Here is a 27,250-nt window from a genome sequence, read left to right as displayed (position 1 = left end):
CTGTAAATTTGGCTCCTATGGCTCATCAGCTGATCATCAGATAAAGAAAACAGATCATAAACCTCAGATTCACACCTGTCGTGACGTGTCTTTTCCTTTGAGAAACACATGTGGGATTTGAGAGAGCGGGACGGCCAGAGCTGGGTTCTTTCTCGGCGTGTCCACGATGAAGCTGCTGATCCCAAACCCGGGGCTGGACAAGCGGATCCACACGTACGACGACCTGGAGAGGATGGACAGAGAGCAGGCTGAGGACCGGCCCAAGTGGGACAATAAGGCTCAGTACATTTTAACCTGTGTGGGCTTCTGCATTGGGATCGGGAACGTGTGGCGCTTCCCCTACCTGTGCCAGAGCCATGGAGGAGGTACAGTACTGTGAGCTTGTTGTGGTAATGTGCAACTCATTTAAACGCCCATATTACTCTATTTTCTGATTTATAATGTTGTTTCCTCATCACACACAGACCTGGAGTTGTGTTTTTTTTGTTTCATTCACATGTTTAACACACAAAACCTGCATATTTAGGCTGAGTTCTTCTCTCAAACAGAAAAAAAACTGTTCCACCTTGCAATATCTTTAGTAAACTACAAGTACATCTACATAAATTATTGTTAAAGTAAACTGCGGAGGGGTAATGCAGCCAAGATGTAGCTATGAGCAGAACAATCTACATTCAAGCTCATTAGGAGAGCTCAGTATTCCCATAGCATTTTATAGAAAACGTGAATATTACGCGTTTTCCCCAATAACATTTTTTATGATTTATTTAACCGGGAAAGTCTCACTGAGATTTGGATTCCATTTTCAGATGAGTCCTGGCCCCAGAGAGATACAATAAAATAAATAAAATAAACCTCATCAAGTCTTATTCTTTTGTTGAACTAGAATCATGACCTTGCAATTGGAATTTTCTTTGTTTTGTATGGACTTTAATACTTGTTTTGTTTGTATATTGTATTTTAAAGCGCCCATGAAAAAGAGAGGTGTCATTGGGTTTCCCTGGATAAATAAAGATAACAAAAGAATGAAAAAAAGACAGTTTAACTCACATACAGACACATACTACATACTGTATATTATCTTTAGGTTGTTACGCACAGACCTGTTTATTTCATGCCCTCTGCCGTTTTCCTCAGAACCTATGAAACAAACACCGATCTGCACATAAAAACCTAAAGTCTAATCAACACAGAAGACCCTATGAACCTAATTGGACTATATCATATAATATACTATACATATTTCCAGGAGCCTTTCTGATTCCATATTTAATCCTGCTGGTTCTTGAGGGGCTGCCTCTTCTTTTCATGGAGTTTGCCATTGGTCAGCGCATGAGAAAAGGTAGTGTTGAAGTGTGGAGGGACATCAACCCCTATCTGACCGGTATTGGTGAGTTAAGATTAAAAAGTGCAGTAAAAGTCTCCTCACTGCCACAACAGTAAACATTATAACTGTGTCTGTTAGGGATCGCCTCTATGCTGGTGTCCTTGTTAATCGGGCTTTACTACAACACTTTAATCGCCTGGATCGTGTGGTATCTCTTCAACTCCTTTCAAAGCCCTCTGCCCTGGACGCAGTGCCCTCTCAATGAAAACCAAACAGGTCTGACCAAAAACTGTCACTGGAAACTAAATGATTTGCTCTAAATGCTCCTGTTTGCTGTAGGTTACATAGCTGAATGCCAGCAGAGCTCCACAGTGGATTACTTCTACTACAGAGTGACACTGAACACTTCCACCTCCATATCCGACTCTGGGGGGATCCACTGGCCTGTAGTAGTTTGTCTGCTCGTGGCCTGGACAGTCATTGGGCTTTGCTACATCAGAGGAATAAGCAGCTCTGGAAAGGTTCGTTTTCTGTTTTCAATGAATAAAAATGCTTCAATTTGATTTTTGTTTCACGTGACCTCAGGCGGTGTACGTCACGGCCATCCTGCCTTATATTGTTCTGGCCATTTTTCTGGTTCGAGGACTCACTCTGAAAGGTGCTCTCGCTGGAATTAAGTACCTCTTCACACCAGATGCAAGTCTAAACTGCATTTTTACATCCAAACCATACCTATAATAGAGTAAAGTTCTGTTAAATGTTGTGCTTTTCGCAGGTGGAGGAGTTAATCAAACCAACGACGTGGCTTGACGCAGGAGCTCAGGTGTTTTACGCCTTCAGTTTGGCCTGGGGTGGACTCATCTCATTCTCAAGCTACAACCCAGTGCAGTATGAGCTGATCCTTAAAGCAGACCTATTCTACAAAATCAACTGTTCAGAGCCTTTAACTATTTCCCCTATGAAGTTGTATTTGGGATGATTTGTGCATATTTGGGCAATCTTTAATCGCTTATTTTCAGCTGTATTTTGCCGATCTACTCGCCCACTGTGACCTACGCACTTCATTCTTGGATTGTATTTTCTTAATTAGTGATACTTGCAGGATTCTAGTGTGACGTGCAGCTGTCCATAGGGGGCGCCGACAGCCACACGGCGCTTTGTTGTGATGACGTTTATAGCGACGTCAGCTCCCACTGGACACCGCAGTTTTCTAATGTTATATGATCAAAATATTGTGATGCATAGAACTACAAAGACCATGATCCTTTGCTCCAAATCAGTGCAGATGACATAGATGACTACGTAACTGCTGTCTTAATTCATATAACAGAATATATAACAGAAAGTTTCACAAAAAGGAAAGGGAAACATTTTAAAAAGAAAAGTATATGTCCAAAATAAAGCAAAAAATATGGTGATAATTTCGTGATAATATTGTACCATCAGCTCCCATTGGAAACCAGCAGACTTATTAGTTTTATCAAGTTGTTTTAGATGAATATTGTGATTTAAAATGTGTACATTTTGACATAATCATCCACAGGTGTCAGAGATTATAACTAGAGCGACACAAGCACAATAAGTCTGATTTAATGTTGAAAACAAGTGTGGGATTGTGCGATGTCATGTTTGAGTTTTATAAATGGCGATATGACCTTTTTTTTTTGCTTCATAAATCCAGCAACAACTGCAAACGGGACGCGATGATCCTGACGGCGATCACCGGCTGTACGTCGGTCTACGCCGCCATGGTAACCTACACCATCATCGGCTTCAGAGCTACAGACAAATATGAACAATGCATCAGTGAGTGAGTAGACACGCAAAACACAGCACTGATCTGGCAGCAAATGTTGAATTCTACATGTAAATAAAAAGCAAACAAACCTGGGATTCAGAACACAGTCCTTCAACAGTGAACGAAGATGTGAGTCTGGTCCCTGTTTTCAAATGGACGCGACTGACAGGTGCATTAGCCAATCACAGAGACGCATGTTCCGTCTGTATCGGGAAAAAATAAAAGAAACAAAAATCACAGAGGGTTTAAAAACATGGCAGATTGTAGAGTCAATGAGAGAAGCTTAAACTTTGCTAATCTGAGGTGAGAGAAAAATGATTGTATTTCTAAATCATAAGTGACCAATGAGCTCCTTCGTTTCACATGCGTCACTGAAATAAACAGATCTGATTGGACGATCACGGTTGACTGCGCTTGAGACGTGACCACAGACTGTATAAAGAAGTGGACCAAGTGTGTGTGACGTCACCCACAGCGGTCGGCTCCGGTCAAATGAAGCTAATCGAGGCTAGCAGTTTTAGGGGCCAATTTGGAGCCAATTTCATATGTGGAAGTCCGAGTATCATAGCAACCAAAGAGCCAATCTGGAGCGAGGCCGTTGAAGCTCTTTTGGTGTTGCTAAGCGCCCGCTCCCTGCTAAACCAGCGATGCGAAAACTTAGTAATGCTGTCAATCAAACCTGTTGCTAACGCTAGCCAGAGCGACCTTGGGGAAAGAAGGCGCCTGATTTGTCTGTTATTAATGTTCATATCTTGATTTACAGACACAATAGTGAAATAAAAACCCCAGGATCATATAGAGGGTTAATACGAACATTTAAAACCACAATGAGTCTGACAGCAGCAGATACAGAGAGAGGACACAGTGTTTTAATATAAATCGAATTGAAGCCAGACTCGATGGAGGCAGAAACGCACCCATGAACACTTCCTATTTGCAGCGTGGCAGTGAGATATTAGCTGTGCCCATTTATATCATGGATCTATTCAAATTAATGATTTATACATACACTCTACTGTTGCGGCGGAAAACATGGGACCAGACTGATCTGTATCTGTATAAAACGCAGAGATTTCAGTCTGGATTTAAATAAACAGCTTCCATTTGTATTTGTTTTTTCTAGTAATATTCAAACACTTATAAATGCATTCGATTTACCCGAGATCAACATAACCGCAGACAACTATGACGAAGCCCTGAAGTATTTAAACAGCACATATACGGACATCGTTATGGGACTTGACGTCATCCCGTGTGACATGCAGAGACTTCTCAGCGAGGTATCATTTGTGTTTTTTGTCTGTTTTTATTTTACTTTATCTCAATTTTAACCCGTTTTCACAGGGGGTGGAGGGAACAGGTCTGGCGTTCATTGTGTTCACTGAAGCCATAACCAAAATGCCTGGATCTCCCATCTGGTCTGTTCTTTTCTTCGTTATGCTTCTTTGTTTGGGGCTCTCCACGCTCATCGGAAACATCGAGGGAGTGGTTGTTCCCATTCGAGATTTAGGGTTATTTCCTAAAACATGGCCCCAGGAAGCATTGACTGGTAAATACGCACAAACATACACTACGTAGTTATTCTAAAACAAATTTAAAACGTCCAATTTATGTTTTTGTGCGCTTCCGTTTCAGCTGTAACTTGCGGCGTCGCGTTCGTCATCACGCTTCTCTTCGCTCAACATTCCGGGTTCTATTGGGTAACGCTTTTTGACAACTTTGCGGGATCGGTTCCACTTCTGTGTATCGGGTTGTTTGAGATGATATCGGTTGTTTACATATACGGAGTCGACAGGTTTGTATCATGAACCGATCAGCAACATCAAAAATACTGTAAATCCGTAAATATTTCTTTTATAAACACGATTTCTTTTTGTATTTACTGACAGGTTCAACGAGGACATAAAGTTCATGATTGGATCCAAGCCCGGCTTATATTGGCAGGTGACGTGGAGATGTACAAGTCCTCTGATAATACTGGTCATTTTAGTTTTCTACCTGGTCATACAAGCCCAAGAACAACTCACATATTTAGTGTGGGATCCCAGCTCTGTACGTCAACTTAATATGTAATAATTTAAAGATTTTATGGATTATACGAAGCGATAACCGTCTGTATGTTTCACAGGAGCAATTCCCAGTCCTGGATTCAGTTCCCTACCCATCTTGGATTAATGCCGTCATCTTTCTACTGGCAGGAATCCCAAGTCTAACCATGCCCATTTATGCTCTATGCAGACTACTCTATGTTTATTTAAAGAAGAAAAGTATTCAATAAATAGGACACATTTTTCTAATAATAAAAGCTGTCGTTAATATATCTGTTGTTACAGTGTGTATTTCTAAATATTTAAAGATCCTATACAGTTGTCCCTCGCTATATCGTGGTTCATCTTGCTGATTTTTTTCATTTTTGTGCAATTTTTCATGCTTTTTTTTAAACGATGTATGAACGTGCATTGTGTTCTGCGTCCTGATTGGCTGTTGGACTGTAGACCATTGTGTCGTGCGTCCTGATTGGCTGTTGGACTGTAGACCATTGTCCATCAGTCTCCTCCGTGCCGTGTCTCCTGTCCAGTACAGAATGTGTTCAGACAAATTTACATAAACGTTGGATCTCAGTGTGACTCTGAAGTGCTGTATGTTTGCAATTTGTTTTCTCCCCGACAAAACCCACAATGTCGATGAAACGTTCTGCACCGACAAAGACGCCTACGAAGGTTTGAACTTTGAGAGAGTTTAAACGAGAGAGAAATGTGAGAAAATGTCAACGCCTGTGTGAGAAAAGTGTATAAAGTGTGTGGTGAGGGGTTTTACAGACAAAAAACATAGAGAACAATTGTAAAAAATAAAACTGACTACTTTGCACATTTCGCCTATTGCAGGTTATTTTTAGAACGTAACCCCCCCTTGATAAACGAGGGACCACTGTATAGCACAAAATTGACTCTTTTGAGCTTTCATCCATGTTATAATGATGTTTCCTCCTCAAAAACAGACCTGGAGTTGTGTTTTGTTTCACTCACACATCACAACACTTTATTATCAGTCTGTCTACATCTCCAAACCTCAAAATGCTCTGTTCCACCTTGTGATGTCTTTTACCTGTAGTTCAATAGTAGATTGGCAATTCCAGGAGCTGAAATGATCCAAATGATTCTAGTGAAGGTGTGTGGAGTTTAAAAACACAGTGGAGCACTTCCTGTATTACCACATGATGACATCACAAGGTGGAACGGAGCATTTTGAGCTTTGGAGATGTTACAGACTAAAAATAAAGTGCTGTTCCCTCATCACAAACAGACATGGAGTTGTGTTTTGTTTTGTTTTTTATTACACAGATCAGAAAACAGTGTGATATGGGCCCTTTAAGAACTTATGGGGCGAGAGTTTAAATTAGAGGCAAGAATGAGAGGTCAGAGTTTTACCTTTCTACTATGAGTTCAATCATTAATTTATTGCTATGTATATAACTAGGGCTGCATAAAAGTGTAACGCTAATGCTCAAAAAGTAAAAAAAAACAACCTTTAGTTACCTTAGTTTTGATTTCAAAATGTGTCAAAAGGTGCAAAGTTGCCTCATAAAATCTGATTATTTCACAGTCAAACAGTTAAACTCATGATGATACAAAAATCCGTCCTTTTTACAGGCTCTATCAGAGTCTGGCTGACATTCAAACTTCATCAACAGATACCTGGTTACACATTAATCTGAAGCTTTTAACACATTTTGTTTTTGCAAAAGAGGGAGTTGGTCAGTAAAACTTCCCCAGCATATCCCGTTCCTTTTTTTATTCCCGGCGTTCTGCATCCCTGACTCAACGCTCCAGCTGATTGGGGCATAAAAGGACAACCCACAGAGCAGATAAAACAGAGGACACACAAGAGCGCTGGGCATCACTGAGGGGAAACTGGGTAAATGGGTTTGTCAAGAGGAAACTACAGAAGCTGATTGTGGATTAAAAACGCATTGTTGTTCAAATCTAACACTGGAATAAAGTGCTACTCTGAAAATGGATATAACTCAGGAATCTGGGAAGGAAACTCGCCCACAGTGGGATAACAAGATACAGTACCTGCTCACCTGCATCGGATTCGCAGTGGGAGTGGGGAATCTTTGGAGATTTCCGTATCTTTGCCAAATATATGGAGGGGGTAAGAAGTCGTACTGTTACAACTGATGTTTGTGCCAATCAGATAAATGATAAGATGTTGTCAGAAGTGCCACTAATTTGATTTACAGCAGCAAACGGGTTCAATTTGTGTTTTATTTATAGAACGAAAACAGTATTATTAAAAATATGTATGTAAATGTGTGAGTAGTGCATGAAAAATGAGCTGTATTATAATCAAATTTTGTATTTCCAGCTAATCCAAATCTATTTTTATTTTGTTTTTGCTAATTTAAAAGACAGTTTGCACATGGAAAGGAAGGATTACATAAAATACTAAACATAAATGTGTTTTCTATGGATAATTAGCCAACTTTGCAGATCCAGCTAACCCAAATCGACTTGTATTTTGTCAGTTATTTTGACAGTTTGCACGTGGGAAGCATTACATAAGATATTTGGCACAAATGTGTTCTTTATGGGATCTCTTTTCTCGTTCGACTAATCAGAAAAGTACTTCCTCATACTCCAAACCCAGTGTCAGGGACCAGGGTTAAGCAAACACCCTACGCGTTACACATCCATCTTTAGAAAACACACGTATTTATCAGCGTGCCGTGACTTCAAAGAATAGAGTCCCCGCATGACCTCGCCTTATGAACTTCTAAATCAGCCTGACCGTACACCCTAATGAGGCATTTTGAGCGAGAAACCTTTGCGCGTGTTGTGTTCAGGTGCCTTCCTTATCCCGTACCTGATAGCGCTGGTGTTTGAAGGCCTCCCACTGCTCTACCTGGAGTTGGCGATAGGACAGAGAATGCGCCTGGGCAGCACTGGAGTCTGGTACTCGATCTCGCCACTTCTCGGAGGAGTTGGTGGGTGGCTCCTAAAATGAATCATCACAAGATAACTAATATCGACGGCGTTCATAAACACTAGATCTTTTTATGTACAGGTATTGCATCCATGATCGTTTCATTCCTCGTATCCCTTTTCTACAACACTCTCCTGGCTTGGATTCTTTGGTACTTCTTTCACTCGTTTCAAGATCCCCTGCCATGGAGCACGTGTCCTCTCAACCAAAACCGCACAGGTCATTTTTGGAAATCGCCACAAATACGTCTATACATGAAATTATTGCAATGTTTTTTTGATACCAGCCTATTTTCTTCGCCTTGTACGACTGCGTTTTTCCTCCAGGCTTCAACGAGGAGTGTGAGAAAAGCACCTCAGTGAATTACTTCTGGTATCGTGAGACCCTGAACATCACGACAAACATTGAAACCAGTGGAACTATACAGTGGACCGTGGTTTTGTGTCTGGCCAGTGCTTGGTGCATTGTTTACATCTGCTTCATCAAAGGAATCCAGTCGATGGGAAAGGTCTGGGAGCACAGGACAAAGTCAGAGTGATCGTTACAGTTTCAGAAAAAAAACAAACATCGTATTTGTAAATGTTTTCAGGCCGTGTACGTGACAGCAACTTTCCCGTACCTTGTCCTGACGATATTCCTAATCCGGGCCCTTACGTTGCCGGGGGCCGTGGATGGAATAAAGTATCTCTTCACTCCAGAGGTCAGCCTGGTTTATAGTTTATACGCAGCATTCGTAATAAAGGTTTAACTCTGTAAAATGACACAGGTTTATGTCTGACAGTGGGAGATTCTGATGAACCCGCAGGTGTGGCTTGATGCTGCCACTCAGATCTTTTTCTCTCTCTCTGTGGCGTTTGGAGGACTCATCGCTTTTTCGAGCTACACTGAAGAAAAGTAAGTGTGCAGAGTGTAATTGTACATTTAAATATTGCGTTTTTCAAGTTGGACTGATTTCACAAACGACATAGCAGAAGGTTATTTGGAAAAGTGAATGCATTTTTAGTTTTCGTGTAGTTTTGTTTTGTCGGTGTGATCCCTCAGTCGTCCAGGTCTGATCGATCGTAAAAGCAAAAAGTAAAAACTGTCAACTGATCAAAAAGTTGTAAGAGTGAAGACGTTTTGCTGTTAATCCAAGCCGCTTCTTCAGTTCTGGTCAGATTGCTGGTGGACACTGACTTATATCCAACTGAAGCTCATCCAAGACACTTTTTCAGTTATTTTTTTCTTAATAATTAAGAAAATTATTTCAGAAAATTGGAAAAAGCATGTGTCTGTGCCAATCCCATGTCTTGTAAATGGACAATTCATATACAAAATAGGCAAACAAGTCATATTATGCTTACAAAAGTTTCAGCATTTACAAATTAATTCAGTGGTCCCTCGTTTATCGCGGTGGTCACGTTCTAAAAATAACTCGCAATAGGTGAAATCCGAGAAGTCTCAGCTTCATTTTTTACAACATTATTCTCTATGTTTTTGTCTGTAAAACCCCTCACCACACACTTTATACACTTTCCTCACACAGGCATTAACATTTTCTCTTGTTTAAACTCTCTCAAAGTTCAAACCTTCGTAGGCGTCTTTGTCGGTGCAGAACGTTTCATCGACATTGTGGGTTTTGTCGGGAAGAAAACAAATTGCAAACAGCACTTCAGAGTCACACTGCGATCCAACGTTTTGTCTGAACACATTCTGTACTGGACAGGAGACACAGCACGGAGGAGACTGATGGACAATGGTCTACAGTCCAACAGCCAATCAGGAAGCACAACACAATGGTCTACAGTCCCTTAGCTAATCAGGACACACACAAAAAAAGAAAAAAAAAGAAAAACAGCGAGGCCGCGAAACCTGAACCGCGATACAGCGACGGACCACTGTAAACACATTTCTTACTCTGCAAAACGATGTATATAAAGTATTTTAAAAAAAAGTTGTGAGTAGAAAGAATGACATTTTAATATTTCCCTTAAAAGAAACAATTGTGAGAGGGACGCGCTCTTGGTTGGCATCATCAACAGTGCCACGTCTCTCTACGGCTCCATCCCGATCTTCTCAATCCTGGGATTCAAAGCTACGAGCGCTTACAACCTCTGTAAAGACAGGTACGTACGCGCACATTCTCAAAAGTGAGCTGGTTTTACTTCACCGTTTAATGTTCCGACATTTACTCCACAGGAACATCCTGGCCCTCACCAACCACTTTGATTTTCCGGATCAAAACATCACTCGTGACAACTACGACTATTGGATCAACCATTTTAACCAAACACATCCAGACTCGATCTCCGGTTTAAATCTGCGTCCGTGTGACCTACAAGCATTCCTTAAACAGGTACGGTAACTTTCAAAGAAGCTGCTGATATTGCAAGTTCTTATCAAAATAATTAGTCACAGTCCCAATTCTGTTCCTGCCTCCCTGTTCCCTCCAAAGGCACATTTTATCCTGCCCAGGTCAGACCATATAACTTAACCGGATCCCTCCCTTTTGTCTAGAGCGCTTCTGGAACAGGTCTGGCGTTCATCGTGTTTACTGAAGCGGTGATCGAGATGCCCGGCTCGCAGATATGGGCGGTGCTGTTTTTTATCATGCTCTTTAGCTTGGGTCTCTCCTCGATGTTCGGTAACATACAAGGCGTTCTTACACCCATCAGCGACCTCAAAATGCTGCCAAAGTGGATCCCGGACGAGCTCGTAACAGGTAGAAAGCATTTTTGTGTTGTCCTGAGGCACGGCGCAAGTGAATAAATAACCCTTTTCACAAATGTTTTTCCAGGGCTTCTATGCATCGTCTCGTTTCTTGTGGCACTCATATTTGCGCTGGGTTCTGGGAATTACTGGTTGGAGGTTTTTAACGCCTATGTGGGCTCAGTACCTCTGCTTATAATTGCATTCTTTGAGTTGGTTGGCGTCATCTATGTCCGTGGGATGAAAAGGTAGCCATCGTCTTATTGGTTGAATGAAAGTCTGAAAAGCCAAATGATGGTAAAAACGTTTGACTGTTTCTCCAGGTTTAGTGACGACATCTTGTTCATGACGGGGAAAAGACCCAACATTTTCTGGAAGGCGTGCTGGATGGTGATCAGTCCCTTGATGCTGCTTGCTGTGCTGATTGCCTATGTGGTTTTACAAGCAGCGAAACGCCCAACCTACCCCTCATGGGACCCATCGTATGTAAGTGACAACAGAAGAAGGGATTTACATGTTCACTCCAACCGGCTACTTTTACGTTACACTACAGTGAAACGTTTTAAAGTTGAATCGCTACATCTTAAAAAGGATCATTATAATTAATCAAATACATATTTACTTCACTTGTTTTTCAGGAGTCTTTTCCTGACACCAAAACCCTGGAGTATCCTGACTGGGTCTTTGCCATAATCATCCTGCTCTGTGTGGTGCCCATCGTTTCCATTCCCATAGTGGCTCTACATAGACTAATCCGTGGTGGAATAAGGAGGTCCTCCCCCAGATCTGAACTCAGCGCCTACAGCAATGGAGGCTTTGATGCAGAGTACAGGCCGAACAAGACATAAAGCACTTAGCACCATTATGATGCGTCAATGGACAGAACTTCCTGAGTCCTTATCTCTACAATATACAGCACATACTGCATTATTGACCTGGTCAGTGACCATAAAGTCTACAATGATCTTACTGAAGTTTTATTACAAACGTCATGTCACTTTTAAATGTTTTTTTTACAATTGTAGGGAGCAGTGTCTACAACACATGTTGTGGATCAGTTTCTTTGCTCAGTTGTCTTTATCTTTTTTGTATTTGTACATTCAGATGCTGAAGGAATCTAACAGTTTTCAAGATCTAAATCGTTGTCTATTTGGAATTACAAAATGGTTTGTGTTTTTTTTCACTGCAAATATTACGGATCAAATCAAAACAGATTAAACATGTGAATCTGTCAACACAGATGAAGAGCTCAGATGGAGCTGAGCAGCAGGTGGAGTGTGGAAAAGTACCACGGCCATTGTAATTCAAAGTTGTGGCCAAAGTCATTCTTTTGTGAGGCGTGTTTACGAGCCGCGTTTATCACTTAAGTGGTTTATGTCGAGTCCTGAATGTTTGTTTGACTTTACTGCATTTTAACATTTATTTGGCATAAATCACATATTAAGACTCTGTCTGTGCTTTGACATCAAATCTGTCAACAGGAAAATTATGCATTATACATATAGTACATTATATTTACACACATTAGAAACATTTGGGTCAACAGTGGAAACACCATTACCTCGGGGGAGTGAGCATTTAAAACAGCAATGAAAAAAACATCCCCAAATATTGTATTAACTTCAAAATACCCTCAAATATATATCTGGACTTCAAAATACCTCTAAGTCTGAATGACCAGAAAGTCATCCGGAATCTTACAACCAACAGCCTGTCTGACTCTGGCCAGTCTCAGGTCGCCGAGGCGCTGCTGCAGACTGCGTTTTCCTTTTAAAAGAGTAAAAAAAAAAACAACAAAATCAAGATGAGAAGATGTTTGTTCAGTCACAGAGTTAATGTTGACCTACTCTTCTGGAGTGGAGGAAGAAGAGTCTTGTACACGCACCGGTGCTGAGACAGAACCAGCACAAAACACAGGCAGAAGATCAGCTCCACTGCTTCATACTGAATGATGCCTGTTTGAGCTTTACTGCCCAGAGTCAGGCCTGGAGAAAAACAAACGGTCAGATCCAGGAAAAGCTGCATTATTATTATTACAGTAATTTTTTTGGATTTGCCTTTGTTGTTTTTCCTGATGAGCTGATTTGCATATTTTGCCATGTCCCAGATCATTTGCAGGAAGTAGTTGGGGTTCTTAGCGATCGTTTGACCAAAGGGCAAACTCTGGGCGCATACGTGGAACCTACAGGAAAATCAGCGCGCAAAATAATTTCAACATATTACAGAGAAAACGATGCCGCGGCTGCATTAGTTACATGTAGAGATAAACGTCGGGTAATGGCATTGAGGAGCAGTGCTAACAGTGATAGAACTTTCCAGCGTTTTTATGGGGGCGTTATCTTTAGTGAACTATTTATTAAGACATGTCAAACAGACCTGATATAGGTTTGATAAGACGCTATACCCATATGTTTACCTGCACGCGTGAAGGAGAACCAGCTTGTAAATGTTCTTGTAGACCGCCTCGACAGAATTCGTCTGCAAACAATGAAAAATTATATTATAATTAATTTTTAGTAAATGCTAAATGCACTTTTGAAGGCTGGTGATGTGGAGCTTGAACACACCATCTCATTCAATGTTTTTTTTTATTTTTTTTTTTATTACTTTCTAAATTTTATATACACCCAGATGACATCAAATATATCAAGTAAGATATATGGAAAATTATAGCAAAAAAAAAGTTAAATAATTCTAGTAAATATGTTTTTTTTTTTAAAATATATATATTGTATTTTTAAATCCTCAAATTATCCAACCTTTGCTACATAATTCCATCCATTTTGCTTCATATATTTGAGTTCTTTTTGCGTATCAAAAATGTAGTTAAAATAAAGTAAATAAAAAGCATTGAATGAGAAGGTGTGTCCAAACTTTTGTTACTTCAAGTTTGAGTGGAAAAAGTGTAATGTATAACTGAAAAAAATGACATAAAAACACAGGATATTGTAAAAGTGATCGTGCCCGCTACTGTTTAATAGAAAGTTGATGTGGAAAAAGTTTTACATTAAGCAGAATTTAATCAGATTGCATGATGGGTAAGGAAAATGTGTCCTGTTTGTGCGTTTTTCCAGTAGTTTCAATATCAGCTGGTTAGCATCTTTGACATATATGCAGTAACTGTTCAAAATATGGTTTATACTGAAACCTTCAGATCTAAAAACAGAGCGTGACACTGCAGTCGAAGTATCGCCATCAGTTTCCTCTTCATGTCCTGTCCCGCTGAACGTAACGAGCCCAAAGTGAGGCTGTAACGCAGAGAAAGACCTGCGTAACTGTTAAAAAAGACAACAACATCGATGTCACTGCTTAAGGACAATCCAGCACAAAGCTTTTCGATTCTCATTTAAATTTTAACTACAATGAAAGCATCTTCATTTTTTTCCAGCAATGAGTTTTCCAGGAATGGGGTTATTTATTACTAAAATGTTTCCGCGAAAGTTCAAAGTATCAACATAGATTTAGCAGGTTTATATAGATCTATAAAGTATACTAGACTTCTCATGAAAGTCTGTCTAAGATAAAAGGGTTTCTGTAAAAAAAAACACCTGTATCCACCTGGAGTAATCCTTGTAGACGTCCAGGGAGTGTGTGTCCAGGAGCAGACCGCACCAGGGGAACAAGCAGCGAGGGGGAAGAACTCGGATTTCAGGGCAAACAGTCGCAGTTTCTGAAACCTTGAAGTTGACCGCTACTTTCTGCGGGTTGATGGTCAGACCGTACTCTGGCACTCCAGGCAGTAAAACCCTTCACACGTCATGTTTGGTCAATGTTTTCAAAGTTTTTTTTTCTAATTTACTTTATGCATTTTGAGTCTTACTTTAGAAATGCTTGTGCTTCGTGTAGGTCTGGGGTGATGAGAAGAAAATCATCCACAAGTCTAAGTAAACATCTGTCAGGGGAAAAACTTATTGAAATGTTGAAATACTGCACTCTGCTGTTGGCAAGAGGGTATTACAGTTATGATTCTGCTTGTACCCTTTGGTTTTGCCTTTGTTCCCAAACAGCATGTTCTCCATGTGACCATAGCACAGACAGCACAGCAGACTGGACACAACAGAGCCCTGGGGAATCCCTCTGCACTGTCGGTATGTTCTGTGAGAGAGGAAAATGGAAGTAACGATGTATAAAGAGTAGAGATAGGGTTAGGTTTAGGAGTTAAGGGCGAGGAGTTAAGGGCAAGGAGTTAAGGGCGAGGAGCTAAGGGCGAGGAGCTAAGGGCGAGGAGCTAAGGGCGAGGAGCTAAGGGCGAGGAGTTAAGGGCGAGGAGTTAAGGAAGTTAAGGGTGAGGAGTTAAGGAAGTTAAGGTTTAGGAGTTAAGGTTTAGGAGTTAAGGTTTAGGAGTTAAGGTTTAGGAGTTAAGGGCGAGGAGTTAAGGGCGAGGAGTTAAGGGCGAGGAGTTAAGGGCGAGGAGTTAAGGGCGAGGAGTTAAGGGCGAGGAGTTAAGGGCGAGGAGTTAAGGGCGAGGAGTTAAGGGCGAGGAGTTAAGGGCGAGGAGTTAAGGGCGAGGAGTTAAGGGCGAGGAGTTAAGGGTTAGGGGTTAAGGGCGAGGAGTTAAGGAAGTTAAGGGCGAGGAGTTAAGGAAGTTAAGGGCGAGGAGTTAAGGGCGAGGAGTTAAGGGCGAGGAGTTAAGGGCGAGGAGTTAAGGAAGTTAAGGGCGAGGAGTTAAGGGCGAGGAGTTAAGGGCGAGGAGTTAAGGGCGAGGAGTTAAGGGCGAGGAGTTAAGGGCGAGGAGTTAAGGGCGAGGAGTTAAGGAAGTTAAGGGCTAGGAGGTAGCGGTTAAGGATTAGGAGTTAAGGGTTGTATTATAAAGTATACTCACTTTTTGCCAAACTGAACTACGTTTCCAGTGAGCATTTGGGTAAAAAACTGTAGCGCGTCCTTGCCATGAAGATCTGAGGAGAAGTGCTGAAATAAAAGAGTGTTTTTAAAAATGTGTAGTTTTGGTCAATAAATAAATGACTTTGCATCTACGTCTCAGTTGAAAAAAATATTACTATATGGGGACAGTAGCTCAGGTGGTGGAGCGCTATATAAATACATAACACTCTAAAATATATTTACTAAATAAATAAAAAAAATGATATCCTCTAATGTGACAGGAATTAAAGTGGTTAAAAACATCACCTGTTCTACCAGTATGGAATGATGAATCTTTCCTGACATTTGCAGAGAAGACACAAAACTCTTCATATTGCTGGAGCCCACGTTATCTTCAAGCAAATCTGCCTATAATTAAAAATAACACAAAACCATACAATAACACAAACTTGTATTAAAAAAATGCTTATGTGTAAATAGTAAATACTGTAGTACCTGTCTGACAAACGCTTTTTTCAGCCCCTCGTGGGAATCACACCAGACCTTGGCAAAGCGTCGCAAGGTGAAGATTTCATCCAGAAAAGGTGTGAGGGCCTCAGTGACGACCTCAGTGAGTTTATCATGAGGAAGACTTTCATAAGCTCCACTCACATCCACCTGACAGTCACACAAGGACACGGGTTATAGTTAGGAGTTAGGAGTTAGGGGTTAGGGGTTAGTGGGTAAGGAGGTAGAGGTCAGGAGTTAGGGGTTAGGGGTTAGTGGGTAAGGAGGTAGAGGTCAGGAGTTAGGGGTTAGGGGTTAGTGGGTAAGGAGGTAGAGGTCAGGAGTTAGAGGTTAGCGGTTAGGAGTTAGCGGTTAGGAGTTAGCGGTTAAAGGTTCGGAGTCGAGGGTTCGGAGTCGAGGGTTCGGAGTCGAGGGTTCGGAGTCGAGGGTTAGGAGTCGAGGGTTAGGAGTCGAGGGTTAGGAGTCGAGGGTTAGGAGTCGAGGGTTAGGAGTCGAGGGTTAGGAGTCGAGGGTTAGGAGTCAAGGGTTAGGAGTCAAGGGTTAGGAGTCAAGGGTTAGGAGTCAAGGGCTAGGGGTTAGTGGGTAAGGAGGTAGAGGTCAGGAGTTCGGAGTTGGCGTCTAGGAGTTGGCGGTGAAGAGTTAGGAGTTAGCTGTTAGGGGTTAGGAGTTAAGACAATGAGACAATAGCAGGGATTATCTGAAATCAAACCTATTGTGCTTGTGTCGCTCTATAGTTATAATCTATGACACTCGCGGATCATTATGTTATAATTTGCATATTTGAAATCACAATATTGATCTAAAATGACTAAATAAAAGAAACATGTCCGTTGAGTTCTGCGTTAGAAAACTGCGGTGCCCCGTGGGAGCTGACGTCACCGTAAACGTCATCACAACAAAGAGACGTGTAGCTGTCAGCGCCCCCTATGGACAGCTGCACGTCACACTAGTGAGCAGCGGATTTCTTTTCATTTGTACCAAAATGACTACGCAACGCTGCCAAATTCTATGAGTATCACCGATTAAGAAAATAAAATTGAAGAATGAAGTCAGTACGTCACAGTCGGTGTGTACCGGAGGCAGTGAAAAAGGGGATTGTTCTGCAAAATGGTGTCTCGAAAATAAGCGATTAAACAAGAAAGAAACAAGTATACCATTGTTAAAAGCTCTGAAAAGTCCATTTTACATAATAGGTCTGCTTTAACAGTCTTAGCATAGGTACACAGGGAGGTAGGACGGGTACAAATTGCTCAAACCTTAACAAAGTACAGCGGTTGTGTTTTTTCCTTTTGCTGTGACGCCATAGACCTTATCGCTTTGTGAATGTCGGTCATCCCCCAAACTGTGGATCCCAGTGTGGATGGAGCGGTGCGGACACAAGCCTGCAGCATATACAGCAGGTCACGGCTACGGCCTCTGTACAGCTGAAGAGAAAAGTAACTCTTGTCAACAAGGAGGCAGCACATGTAATATCGGACTTAATAAAGTGCACATACTCTTGTTTTGACGTCAGCTCCAACGACCCTCGTGATCGGCCTCATCCCGTCGTTCTTGGGAATGAAACGAAGGCGGGATATGACTGTGGATTTGGGGAGAGAGGCCACCTGAGCAGGGGTCAACTCCGTCATCTGACCTTTCGACAGATGACATCTTAAATCACAAAATAAAAACACGATTAAAGATAAACCGCATATACACACAACAGTAGTTTGGATCTTGAGTTGTTTACCTGAAAGCCAAGTCCTGCAGTTTGGTCCAGATTTCCTGTCTGTAGAATCTCAGTGCATTCTTCAGTCCCACGCTCTCAGTGACATAGAAACAGGCTCGGACAAGACCCACCACATACCCATCCAAAAGCCATGCCAGGAACTGACCCAAGACCCGAGTTCGATACGCAAGCTCACTCGGAGGCACACGACCTGCAGATAAAAGTTTAATTAGGCATGAGACGATTATCATGGCCAAAATAACTGCGATTATACGTCAAGATTATTATAAAAGTTGCTGACAGTTTAAAAATGTATATGTTCTGTGGACCCAGATCCTCCCCTTCCCTCATCTGGCTGGATGACCCCTGCCCCGTCCTGGATGAGCTCCCCTCTGTCCCTTAATCTTGAGTCGGCTCTGGCCATACAGAACTTGAACTTTATCTGCAAATGGATGCGGGTTTGTTCTGGATATATCTGCAGCCTGCCTGTCCTGGTTGAGTCCTGTTTTGAGTCATAGTTTAGTTCTGGTTTAGTCCTGGTTCAGTCCTAGTTTATGCCTGGTTCAGTCCTGGTTCAGTCCTGGTTCAGTCCTGGTTCAGTCCTGGTTCAGTCCTGGTTCAGTCCTGGTTCAGTCCTGGTTCAGTCCTGGTTCAGTCCTGGTTCAGTCCTGGTTCAGTCCATGGGTGTAGATCTCTCCTTCACTGTGCTTCTCGAGTTTGTCTTTTTCCCACTGGGTTTTTTTGAGCTGTTCCTGCAGGAGGAGGGTCTGAGGACAGGGGGCGCTCTGGGACAGTTCTCCATTTGCTTGTTTTCTATGAACGCTGGTTAATCTGTCTGTTATTGACCAACGTCTGCTTCACTGTTGGATTTTCTAACTTTCTGTTGTTTAAATCAAAGCTCTGGTTCAGCCTTAAGAGACGACTGCTGTTGCGATTTTCAGCTTTACAAAAATAAATTGAACTGAATCAATTTAATGAATATTTATAATTTTAATATTATTAATAAGTTCCATATTTAAACGCCTGACCATCATGGATAAGTAGCTTTTTTCCACAGATTCTGGACCTATAATGTTTGTTATTCTTGTTTATTTTCTCATTCCTAAGCTTAATTACTGCAATTTCATAGCAAAAGCCGAAGTTAAATCTGTTAACTGGACGAGTGAAGACGTTTGCTGCTCACCCAAGCCGCTTCTCCACTTCTGGTCAGATTGCAGGTGCAGTGTCCACAAGCAATCTGTCTTCACGTCTTCACTCCTACGTTTTGTCCAGTTGACAAATTTAACGCCTTTTGCTATGGATCAGACCTGGGCGACTGAGGGATTACACAGACATCTACTGCAATTTCCCTAAAACAATGTAATAAATGAAATATCTCACCATTTTTGCTCATCTTTATCCAGTCACAGTCATTCACTTTCATTTTCCACAGCAGCTCAGCCAGGGAGACCTTGTCAAATTTCCCACCTGACAAAAAACCTCTGACCCGGGCCAGAAAATGTACTCTGTTCTGATCCGAGCCCCACGCCTGTTGAGGGATGACCGCTACGAGGCACTCCCTAACAAACAGGTAAACCCGATGAGCCGCACAATGTTGGGACAAAAGCGAAGTGAGCTCCCCTTCCCCGGGATCAGCCTGCTGTAGAGACGGGCACAGCTTCTGCAAAACACGCCCATAGAGGAACCTTCTGTGCCGCCTCAACAGCTGGTTAAACATTGGCACCATGTTGAAAAATCTTTGAGGTAGTTTCTTTGGTTTTCTTTGTGCTCCATTTAAATAACCAAGACCCTCAAAGAAGATAACTCGAATCAAATCCTTCCCTTGTAGGCGCTTAACTCCCTCTGCATCTTTCTTTTTTCTGTTTAGAAGGAATCCGCGCATGCCCCTGCCTCCGTAGAGCAATCCTAAAGTCCGGAAGAAACACTGCGATGGAGGTAAAGGGGGGTAGGTACCTGATCGCCAACTAGGCACCCCTTCCTCCTTCAAACCGGGTCCGCTGCTGTTTTCCAAAGATTTTGTAAACTGCGTTGGCGCAAGCAACACAGCCTGATCGTCTGTTCCGTTTTGATCGTCAACGAGTCGTCTTTTAGCGGGCGTTTCTACATCTTCATCATCACATTTGTTCGTTTCTCTTTTTCTTTTCCGGCTTCCACGATCCCTTTTACTCTTACGTAACTTTTTGCATGTCTTAATTGCGAATTTTGACTTTCTGGTCTTTCTGGTTTTGTTTTGGGGTCGAAGAGTTATTCCTGTAGTTGTCGAAGTCATGGAAACGCGGTCATAGATGGGCAGACCACACACCTGGAAAAAACAGGACGGAGGAACTGCCACGAACACGGAGCAACTTTCCAGAAGGTAGCGAGTGATGTCAGTACCCAGGCGTTTGGTGGCCTTCTTCCACAGATCGCTGCCGTGGATGTAGGCAGCACTTTGAGTAACGTCGCCTTGGAATTTGAACAGGTCTGCGTTCCTCTGCTGTTCGTTATGAGGCAGGAGGTTGTAGCCGTGTATTAAGACGTTCTTTCTCTTCTTTCGCTTCAGATTGTTAAGCACAAAGGCCAACAGTTCAGGTAGAGAGCAGATCTGTGAAATATACAAAATATACGAGACACACAATTACACTATTTTCTGATCTCTGTTATAATGTTGTTTCCTCGTCACAAACAGACCTGGAGTTGTGTTTTGTTTCATCCACACATGTTTAACACACAAACCCTGTAGATTTAGACTTTAGAGTTCTTCTCTCAAATAGAAAAAAAACAACAACTTTGCTCCACCTTGTGATGTCATGTGGTAAAACAATAAGTGCTTCAAGGTGTTTTTAAACTTCATACACCTTCACTAGACTCATTTGGATCATTTCAGCCCTGGAATTGCCAATTTCAACTAAACGAAAGGTAAAAGGAGCTGTTAACTTGAAAACTACCACTTCATGACATCACAAGGTGGAACGGAGCATTTTGAGTTTTGGAGATGTAGACAGAGTAATGATAAAATTTTACTCAAACGTGTGTGAATAAAACAAAACACAACTCGAGGTATGTTTTTGAAAAAGTAACAGCATTATAACATGGCATAAAGCTCACAAGAGTCAATTTTGTGTAATATAGAATATAAGAGGCTTTAGTCGGATTTTTTGATTGCTACAGCTGATCGCCGCAGATCTCCACACTAAAGAAATGTAAAAACTGTACTACTGTCAGCTCAGATTAGTCCCTCGTTGATTTGGGAACATTCCAATCAAACTAACCCCTATTAAAACAAAACAAAATAAAAACCTTATCTGAAACCCAGTAATTTGGATCAGCACAGTCTCGTAACAAGGACTCCCTAAATTCTCAGCATTTCATCCGGGAGCGGGGCGTTCCGTCATGTAAAACAAAGCTAACTAACTGCTGTGTGTATTTTATAATCATCAGATGGAATTACAGCAAATATTAAGGTTCAGCAACATTTACAGTGTTTTTTGTGATCTGTTAAATGCAGTTAAGTAATACCCTTAACTTTTTATTTATATTATTTAATTATTATCTTTATTATTCATTTATTTTTCCTATTTAATTATCCATTTTGAATTATTTATTTTTTTCTTTAGTAAACCTTAACCCTATTGTGAATATTGATATTGATCCAACATAACCACTAACACATCACAAAGTGGCTGTTTAGTTTTACTGTGTTTGTGGGTTAAAATTGTGCCTCTGATGCAAAACTTGACGTGTTTTTGGTACAATTTTAGGCATAAATTCGCTTTGTCTTGTCAAAAAATCAGTTTATTTTAGACCTAGCAACTCAACAGGACCTTAAGCCCCGCCCCCGGGCCAAATGCCAAGATTTTAGTGAGTCCTGAATTAACGGTTTGGGGAAATAAACCATCAGATTTCTCAATAACTTTGTACTTGTACCATATTTATTGTACGTTTTGGTTATACTTGTACCTCGGTGCTACTCGGCACTTGCTGCAGCTCTTTGTCCGAGCACACATAAACACTGCGGGCGAAGGAGGAGAATCTAGCGGTGTCGGACTGATCCAGGACCCGGGCTTTCTGTCCTTCTTTAAACACGACGCCATCTGCAAACTCCACCAGCGGCTCCACTTTACGGTAAAGTGAGTGTAAGATGTTTAACACGCTGGACAAGTCCGTAGAAGTCATGCTAAGTGAAAATAAACGTGTCTGTTGTGCTACACGCCCACCATGCTGGAGTCAGACAGAGTTTTAGCGCCTTGACCTGGAGCACCAATAGAAAGAGAGCTTATCTGGACTAGCCAATCAGAGCACACGATACTTAGGTGTGCAGCGACAACGGACCAATAGGAACCAGCGCATTTATCTTGTCTTTTCTTTGCAAATTAGCTGGATTTTTTTTTTTTTTAGTTTATTATTTTCCTATTATTTCCCTATTATTATTTTCTCACTTTATAAAAACAGTTTATTATTTATTATTTGGACGTGGTTGAGAAAAAACCTAATCTTTGCTGTTAATGTTTTCTTTTTACAGATGTTGTCCAATATAAAGTACAGAAGACAGTTTATGATGGCAGTTTATGTTTAAGTAATAACAATATTGTAATATTCATCTTGGAACCTCTTTATCTGTTCATTTATTTTTCTCTGATCTAATCACAGTAGACCAGTTGTGGAAGAAGTACTGAAAAAAAAAAAAAAAACTCCAGTAAAAGTATCACATGTAAACATCTACTTAAGTAAGAATATTAAAGTACCCCTTTAATAATGTGCTGAAAGAGAAAAGGTAAAAGTATTTTGTGCAGATTTTGAGGTCTTATAAAGCTTTAAATGGTAGTGATTTTAAAAAGATTCATGTTGAATTTTGTTCTACTTAAACTTTTCAGCAGGTTTCAGACAATAACAAAAAAATAATTTTACTTTTCAGTCCAGTTAAAAAATGTAGTGGAGTAGAAAGTACAGATACTTTTCTCAAATGTAGTGAAGTAAAAGTAAAAAGTATCCTCTGTAAAATGTACTTTAGTAAAGTACAGATATCTAAAATGTATACGTACGTAGAGTACTTTACTACTTTTACCTTGTAACATTCCATCACTGCAGTAGACCATGGATCTGTTAAAATAACTGTAGACCTGTTGTCTGACCTCTGCTTATTCAGACACAGTACAGCAGCACTACAGTTTTCATCTAAGTATAAATGTTTATTTTGAAATAAAATGGGTATAAATAAAGTGCATTGGTTCAGCAGTTACAAAGCTCCACACTGTAATAGTCACGCGTAGTACATCAAGGGTCAGTATTTCTTTGCTCGTCACAGTCGTGATCTCCTGTAGCTGACCTGGAAGAAGACATTTGTGCTTATCTTTAATTAAACGTCTACTTTAAACGTGGCATATTATTGTGACTGATAACCCGCCTGTACACTGCCAGCTGTTTGTTCAGTCGATCTTTCAGCTCCTTCATCTCATTGGTTTTTGTGTTCTGAATTCTCAGCTCCATCTTTAGTTGTCTGCAGGTTTCTTCCAAGGAGTTTACAGTTTCCTGCAAAACAGATTTACATTTTTGTAATTATTTTTTACTTAAGTCTTATTTACATCAATATCAGAGTTTGTAGTAGCAGTTCAGTGAATGTGCGTCTGACCTTGTATTGTCCCGTCTCCTCTTTTCTTTGGAAACTCATCAGCCTGAGTTTTTCTTCTAAACAAACGTTCTGGAGCGTCAGTTTCTGCATCTCTTCTCTCAGAGGTGTGAGCTGAACTCTCAGCTCCTGGGTCTGATCTTTCACTTTTGTCAAAGCGTTCACAGCAGAGTCTCTCCTCTTCAGAAGTGCCTCCAGAACAGGCCCGTACCTGTAAAAGGAAACAAAGGAACATGTGTTTAAGAAAACATTATAACCTTGTTTTCTCTGTGAAATGTGAAAAATACTCAGCCTATGTCATATTTAAGCCAGTAGCAGTGGTGGATGAAGTACTCGATGTTGTTACTTAAGTAAAAGTACAGATACAGAGGTAAAAAGTTACTCAAGTAAAAGTAAAAGTATCATATAAAAAAAATCTACTAAGTAAAAGTATTTAAGTGTCTGTTTGAAAATGTACTTTAAGAATAAAAAGTAAAAGTATTTGACAAAATGTTGTTAATTTGTTAAAGTGTAAATGTAAAAATATTGATTAAAAATGACACATATTTTGGTCACAGTAACAATACGAATCTATTTCTTAACTTTTCTTATGAATTTTTTGTTTTGCTCAAAGCCGAAGTTTGAACTCGAAAACTTTATTCAGGATGTTTCCACGAACATGATAAATAACCCCTCAACTTATATGAAAAGTACTTTTTACTTTTCAGTCCTGTTCAAAAATGTAGTGGAGTAGAAAGTAGAGACACTGCTCTCAAATGTACTGAAGAAAAGTAAAAAATACCCACTGTAAAATGCACTTAAGTAAAGAACAGATACCTAAAAAGTACAGTACTTTACTACTTTTACTTCGTTCCCTTCCACCACTGTGCAGTAGTCTACATACAGCGTGTCTGCTGTCCCCAGAGACACATCAGACCTCTAGGTGGCGCCTCACACTGACCATTCTTCCAGTGCTTTGAGGGTGTCTTGTACATATTGTTGTATGTCGCCGCAGGAGTCCCGTCTGGACTGGCTCAGCTCTTGAGTGTTACTCCGATGGCTGGAGGTGACCAGATCGAGCTTTTGTTGAAGGTTTAAAAGCTTCTGTTGATGTTCTAGTCGCTGCTTGTTGCTCTCCTCCCTCAGCTCCACTTCTGCAGTTTGTAGCTTCTCCTAAAACATAAAAGAGACATTTTTTCTATAACAAAAACATAACTACTCATTGAAGCTTGTATTTTCTCACCTCTTCCTTCTTCAGTAGATCTACATGTTGCTGTTGTGCCCTCAGCGCTGCCTGGCTCTGGGCGCACTCCTTGGTAACGACATAGAGTTTCTTCTTTAGTCTCCAGTGCTCGCCGTGTAGACTCTGCCTCTCCACACCGACACGCCACAGTTTCCTCTCTTCTTCTGCTCGCTCATGCCGCAAGTTTTCAATCTCACTCATGCTTTTTTCTCTTTGGAGTTGTTCTGCCTCTTTTAGTCTCGAAATAAGTTCTGCCACTTTGTCTCCTCGATCTGTGTCCTCCTCAGGTGTTTCTGCTGTTTGCTCGTCGCGGCTGTTCCCACACAGTTTCATCACCTCCGTCTGCAGCTCCCTCCTTTTCTGCACCAGGCGTTGGACCTCATCTATGAACTCGTCTAGTTTAGGCCCCAGAGACTGTAATTCAGACAGACCTGTGCTTAAACCGGCCATGTCCACATCAGCTTCATTAAGGTCACTGTTACCAGCAGCTTTAACCTCGCAGTCTTCCTCAGAGTGTGTGCCTTTACATGTGAGTTGTTGTGTCAAAACAGAAGGGTTCAGTGCACTCTCAGCGTTGTGATCTTCATTACATTCCTCTGAGCTTTGCCCTGACAAACCTCTGGCGTTGTCACTGTGGTAAACGTTGTCTGTTTGGGTTCGTGCAGCTCTCTTCCTGGAGTAAACCTCATTATTTCCGTCTTGGTGGTCACAGAAGTTGCTTGCTGCTGCGTGTGTCTCCAGTATCACAGATTTACCTGACTCCAGTGGCGTCTTTCCTGTTTCCTTAAAGAGTTTGGGGATGTGGACATACTCGTCAGTGGAGCTCCAGTCCTGTGGTCTATGGTCCATTGTGCTGTCTTCCTCACAGCTCTCTAACATGGATAACATGTCCATGAGCTGCTCTTCATATTCAGACATGCTCTCACTGAGCTTGTTTCCTGCAGACGTCAGGGGCATTGCAGAGGAGGCACAGGTTCCTGCTCCACACGGGTCAAAACCAGCGTCCAGTAGCTGGACGTCTTCTGTGTCCACACAGCTCGTGGACATGTACTCCTGGGAACAAACCCTTGTTTCATTCCAAGTGTTTTCACTTATACCTGTAAGTTCTTCACAGTTCTTAAGAAGATCATCCATTTCTTTCAGGTATGGTCCAATGGACAAAGTCTGACACAAACTCACTCCCATGAGGCTGTGGTCAGACTGAGCTGGACTCCTCAGTCGTACGTTTCCTCCACCTGCTTCACTTGGCTCATCATCTTCTGTGATGAAGAGGGGGGCAGGAGCAGTGACACTCGCACAGGGGTTCTCCATTTTTGTGATCTTCAAATCTGACAAGAAGTAAATGAATGAGTAAATGATATAAATGATTATAACATGTTAACACTTAATATATTTACTATAATTTTACAAATACACATGATTCACACAGTACCATTATATTCAAACACAATAAATATAATATATTTATTGTGTTTGATTATATGGAGTTGTCAGTCTAAGTGACCCAGTTTAAGCCTGTGTTGCTGTTGGCGTCTGCTGCGTGTCATAAATGCCTCTGTGCAGTGATGCCACTACAACAGACGAGTTGAGTCAGTGCTTCTGCCAAACGTCTGCTCGAGCCATGCCCAGGTCATTATCACATAGAAAACTATGTGGAGCTGGGCAGAATCAGCAGAGCGTCCAGCAGCTGGTGGACTGACTAAGAGACCCAGGGGTCTACAGGCTGGTTATGAGACCCACCCCAAACAGGACTGCAGCACTAATATTAGCACATAAAAACTATCGTAAGATCAAATTCACTGTTGAGTGTTGCCACTTTAAAATGTAATTCAGGAATTTAAAATGAACCACTAATACAAAATAACATCCATTATTTTCGATGCAGATCTGGAGCGTGAGAGCTGCCCCTCAGAGCAGACATGAGCAGCTGCCCCGTGTGACTGAAGCTGACGGGACAAAGCACGTTTCTATGGACCCCGACCAGAGAAGGTAACACACTTTAAACACACACTTTAAACACACACTTTAAACACACACTTTAAACACACACTTTAAACACACACTTTCCTTATTTAAAACAGCTCAGCTCAGCCAGTATATTTATTTATGTTTTCACAATTATAAGAGCAGCTCATTTGTTCTGTTTCAACTCCACCGACTACATTAAAGTTAAACTAACAGAGTGATAAAAGTAAACAGATCTTACTTGTGTGTGTGCGCCTTCGCCCCCTTGTGTCATCGCTGGTGTAAATCAGGTCGGCAGAAGTTGTGATTCAAACTGCCCAGTGCACAATGAGCGGGAGCGATGTGCGTGAGTTAAGTAGGAGGGGGTTAGGACAGTCGACCCGGCCTCCTCGCCCTCTCGCGGAGCTGCTATGTGTGACCATGACTACCCCAAGTCTGTTTAGGTTTATTTATAGGCACCAGCTGAGGCAGGGATCAGCCATGAATACTGGGTTAAGCCGAGAAGGAGTTTCAGAGATGTACAGTTGATGATCTATAAATAAATATCATGTAGTTCATTAATTTTTACAGTATTGACATTATAACATGTTCGTTCTTGTCGTGTGACCCAAATAGTCTGGGGT

General features: G+C 41.4%; 4 protein-coding genes across 5 annotated transcripts; 2 read left to right on the top strand and 2 right to left on the bottom strand.

Moving 5' to 3' along the window:
- Positions 1–139: 139 nt before the first annotated feature.
- LOC117379031 (sodium-dependent neutral amino acid transporter B(0)AT1-like) lies at positions 140–5,403 on the top strand. Its single transcript, XM_033975745.2, has 12 exons — positions 140–365; positions 1,250–1,390; positions 1,466–1,603; positions 1,667–1,848; positions 1,913–2,023; positions 2,103–2,215; positions 3,009–3,137; positions 4,249–4,405; positions 4,470–4,674; positions 4,761–4,920; positions 5,015–5,177; positions 5,254–5,403. The coding sequence occupies exons 1-12, from the start codon at positions 167–169 to the stop codon at positions 5,401–5,403; spliced, it is 1,848 nt and encodes a 615-aa protein (XP_033831636.1). The 5' UTR covers positions 140–166.
- A 1,622-nt stretch (positions 5,404–7,025) lies between these two features.
- slc6a18 (solute carrier family 6 member 18) lies at positions 7,026–11,752 on the top strand. Its single transcript, XM_033975155.2, has 12 exons — positions 7,026–7,280; positions 7,972–8,112; positions 8,193–8,330; positions 8,438–8,619; positions 8,701–8,811; positions 8,893–9,005; positions 10,088–10,216; positions 10,290–10,446; positions 10,608–10,812; positions 10,888–11,047; positions 11,123–11,285; positions 11,438–11,752. The coding sequence occupies exons 1-12, from the start codon at positions 7,139–7,141 to the stop codon at positions 11,645–11,647; spliced, it is 1,851 nt and encodes a 616-aa protein (XP_033831046.1). The 5' UTR covers positions 7,026–7,138; the 3' UTR covers positions 11,648–11,752.
- tert (telomerase reverse transcriptase) lies at positions 11,677–22,046 on the bottom strand. 2 transcript variants are annotated; one of them, XM_055225376.1, is made up of 16 exons: positions 21,775–22,046; positions 19,216–20,419; positions 17,857–18,046; positions 17,624–17,777; positions 17,384–17,551; positions 16,116–16,277; positions 15,927–16,028; positions 15,622–15,707; positions 14,778–14,894; positions 14,620–14,691; positions 14,358–14,546; positions 13,948–14,074; positions 13,216–13,277; positions 12,857–12,981; positions 12,647–12,784; positions 11,677–12,566 (listed from the first exon to the last, which is right to left on the bottom strand). In XM_055225376.1, exons 1-16 carry the CDS (start codon positions 21,988–21,990, stop codon positions 12,463–12,465), a joined length of 3,216 nt encoding a protein of 1,071 aa, XP_055081351.1. In that variant the 5' UTR covers positions 21,991–22,046; the 3' UTR covers positions 11,677–12,462. The 2 variants fall into 2 exon arrangements, with proteins under 2 accessions (XP_055081351.1, XP_033831047.1); XM_033975156.2 differs by having other exon boundaries at positions 12,647–12,981.
- Positions 22,047–22,979: 933 nt separating this feature from the next.
- sync (syncoilin, intermediate filament protein) lies at positions 22,980–26,953 on the bottom strand. Its single transcript, XM_055225379.1, has 6 exons — positions 26,869–26,953; positions 24,663–25,990; positions 24,381–24,592; positions 23,444–23,651; positions 23,219–23,343; positions 22,980–23,140 (listed from the first exon to the last, which is right to left on the bottom strand). Exons 2-6 carry the CDS (start codon positions 25,971–25,973, stop codon positions 23,089–23,091), a joined length of 1,908 nt encoding a protein of 635 aa, XP_055081354.1. The 5' UTR covers positions 25,974–25,990; positions 26,869–26,953; the 3' UTR covers positions 22,980–23,088.
- Positions 26,954–27,250: the final 297 nt, after the last annotated feature.

This window comes from Periophthalmus magnuspinnatus, chromosome 11 (genome assembly GCF_009829125.3).
Source record: "Periophthalmus magnuspinnatus isolate fPerMag1 chromosome 11, fPerMag1.2.pri, whole genome shotgun sequence".
Taxonomy (NCBI): Eukaryota; Metazoa; Chordata; class Actinopteri; order Gobiiformes; family Gobiidae; genus Periophthalmus; species Periophthalmus magnuspinnatus.
The sequence above is the reverse complement of the archived record's forward strand: the minus strand, read 5'-3'. Positions and strand labels throughout refer to the sequence as shown.

Bases quoted from the DNA above. Each gene is read 5' to 3' on its own strand.
- LOC117379031 (XM_033975745.2), top strand. From the start codon at position 167: ATGAAGCTGCTGATCCCAAACCCGGGGCTGGACAAGCGGATCCACACG. The intron at 1,849-1,912 runs GTTCGTTTTCTG...ACGTGACCTCAG, and splicing joins GAATAAGCAGCTCTGGAAAG to GCGGTGTACGTCACGGCCAT. The intron at 5,178-5,253 runs GTACGTCAACTT...TATGTTTCACAG, and splicing joins TAGTGTGGGATCCCAGCTCT to GAGCAATTCCCAGTCCTGGA.
- slc6a18 (XM_033975155.2), top strand. From the start codon at position 7,139: ATGGATATAACTCAGGAATCTGGGAAGGAAACTCGCCCACAGTGGGAT. The intron at 8,113-8,192 runs GTGGGTGGCTCC...TTTTATGTACAG, and splicing joins GCCACTTCTCGGAGGAGTTG to GTATTGCATCCATGATCGTT. The intron at 10,813-10,887 runs GTAGAAAGCATT...ATGTTTTTCCAG, and splicing joins CCCGGACGAGCTCGTAACAG to GGCTTCTATGCATCGTCTCG.
- tert (XM_033975156.2), bottom strand. From the start codon at position 21,990: ATGACTTCTACGGACTTGTCCAGCGTGTTAAACATCTTACACTCACTT. The intron at 18,047-19,215 runs GTGAGATATTTC...TTTTATCTGCAG, and splicing joins GATAAAGATGAGCAAAAATG to GTCGTGTGCCTCCGAGTGAG. The intron at 17,778-17,856 runs GTAAACAACTCA...TTGTGATTTAAG, and splicing joins CTGCAGGACTTGGCTTTCAG to ATGTCATCTGTCGAAAGGTC.
- sync (XM_055225379.1), bottom strand. From the start codon at position 25,973: ATGGAGAACCCCTGTGCGAGTGTCACTGCTCCTGCCCCCCTCTTCATC. The intron at 24,593-24,662 runs GTGAGAAAATAC...TTTATGTTTTAG, and splicing joins ATCTACTGAAGAAGGAAGAG to GAGAAGCTACAAACTGCAGA. The intron at 23,141-23,218 runs GCGGGTTATCAG...GTCTTCTTCCAG, and splicing joins AAACAGCTGGCAGTGTACAG to GTCAGCTACAGGAGATCACG.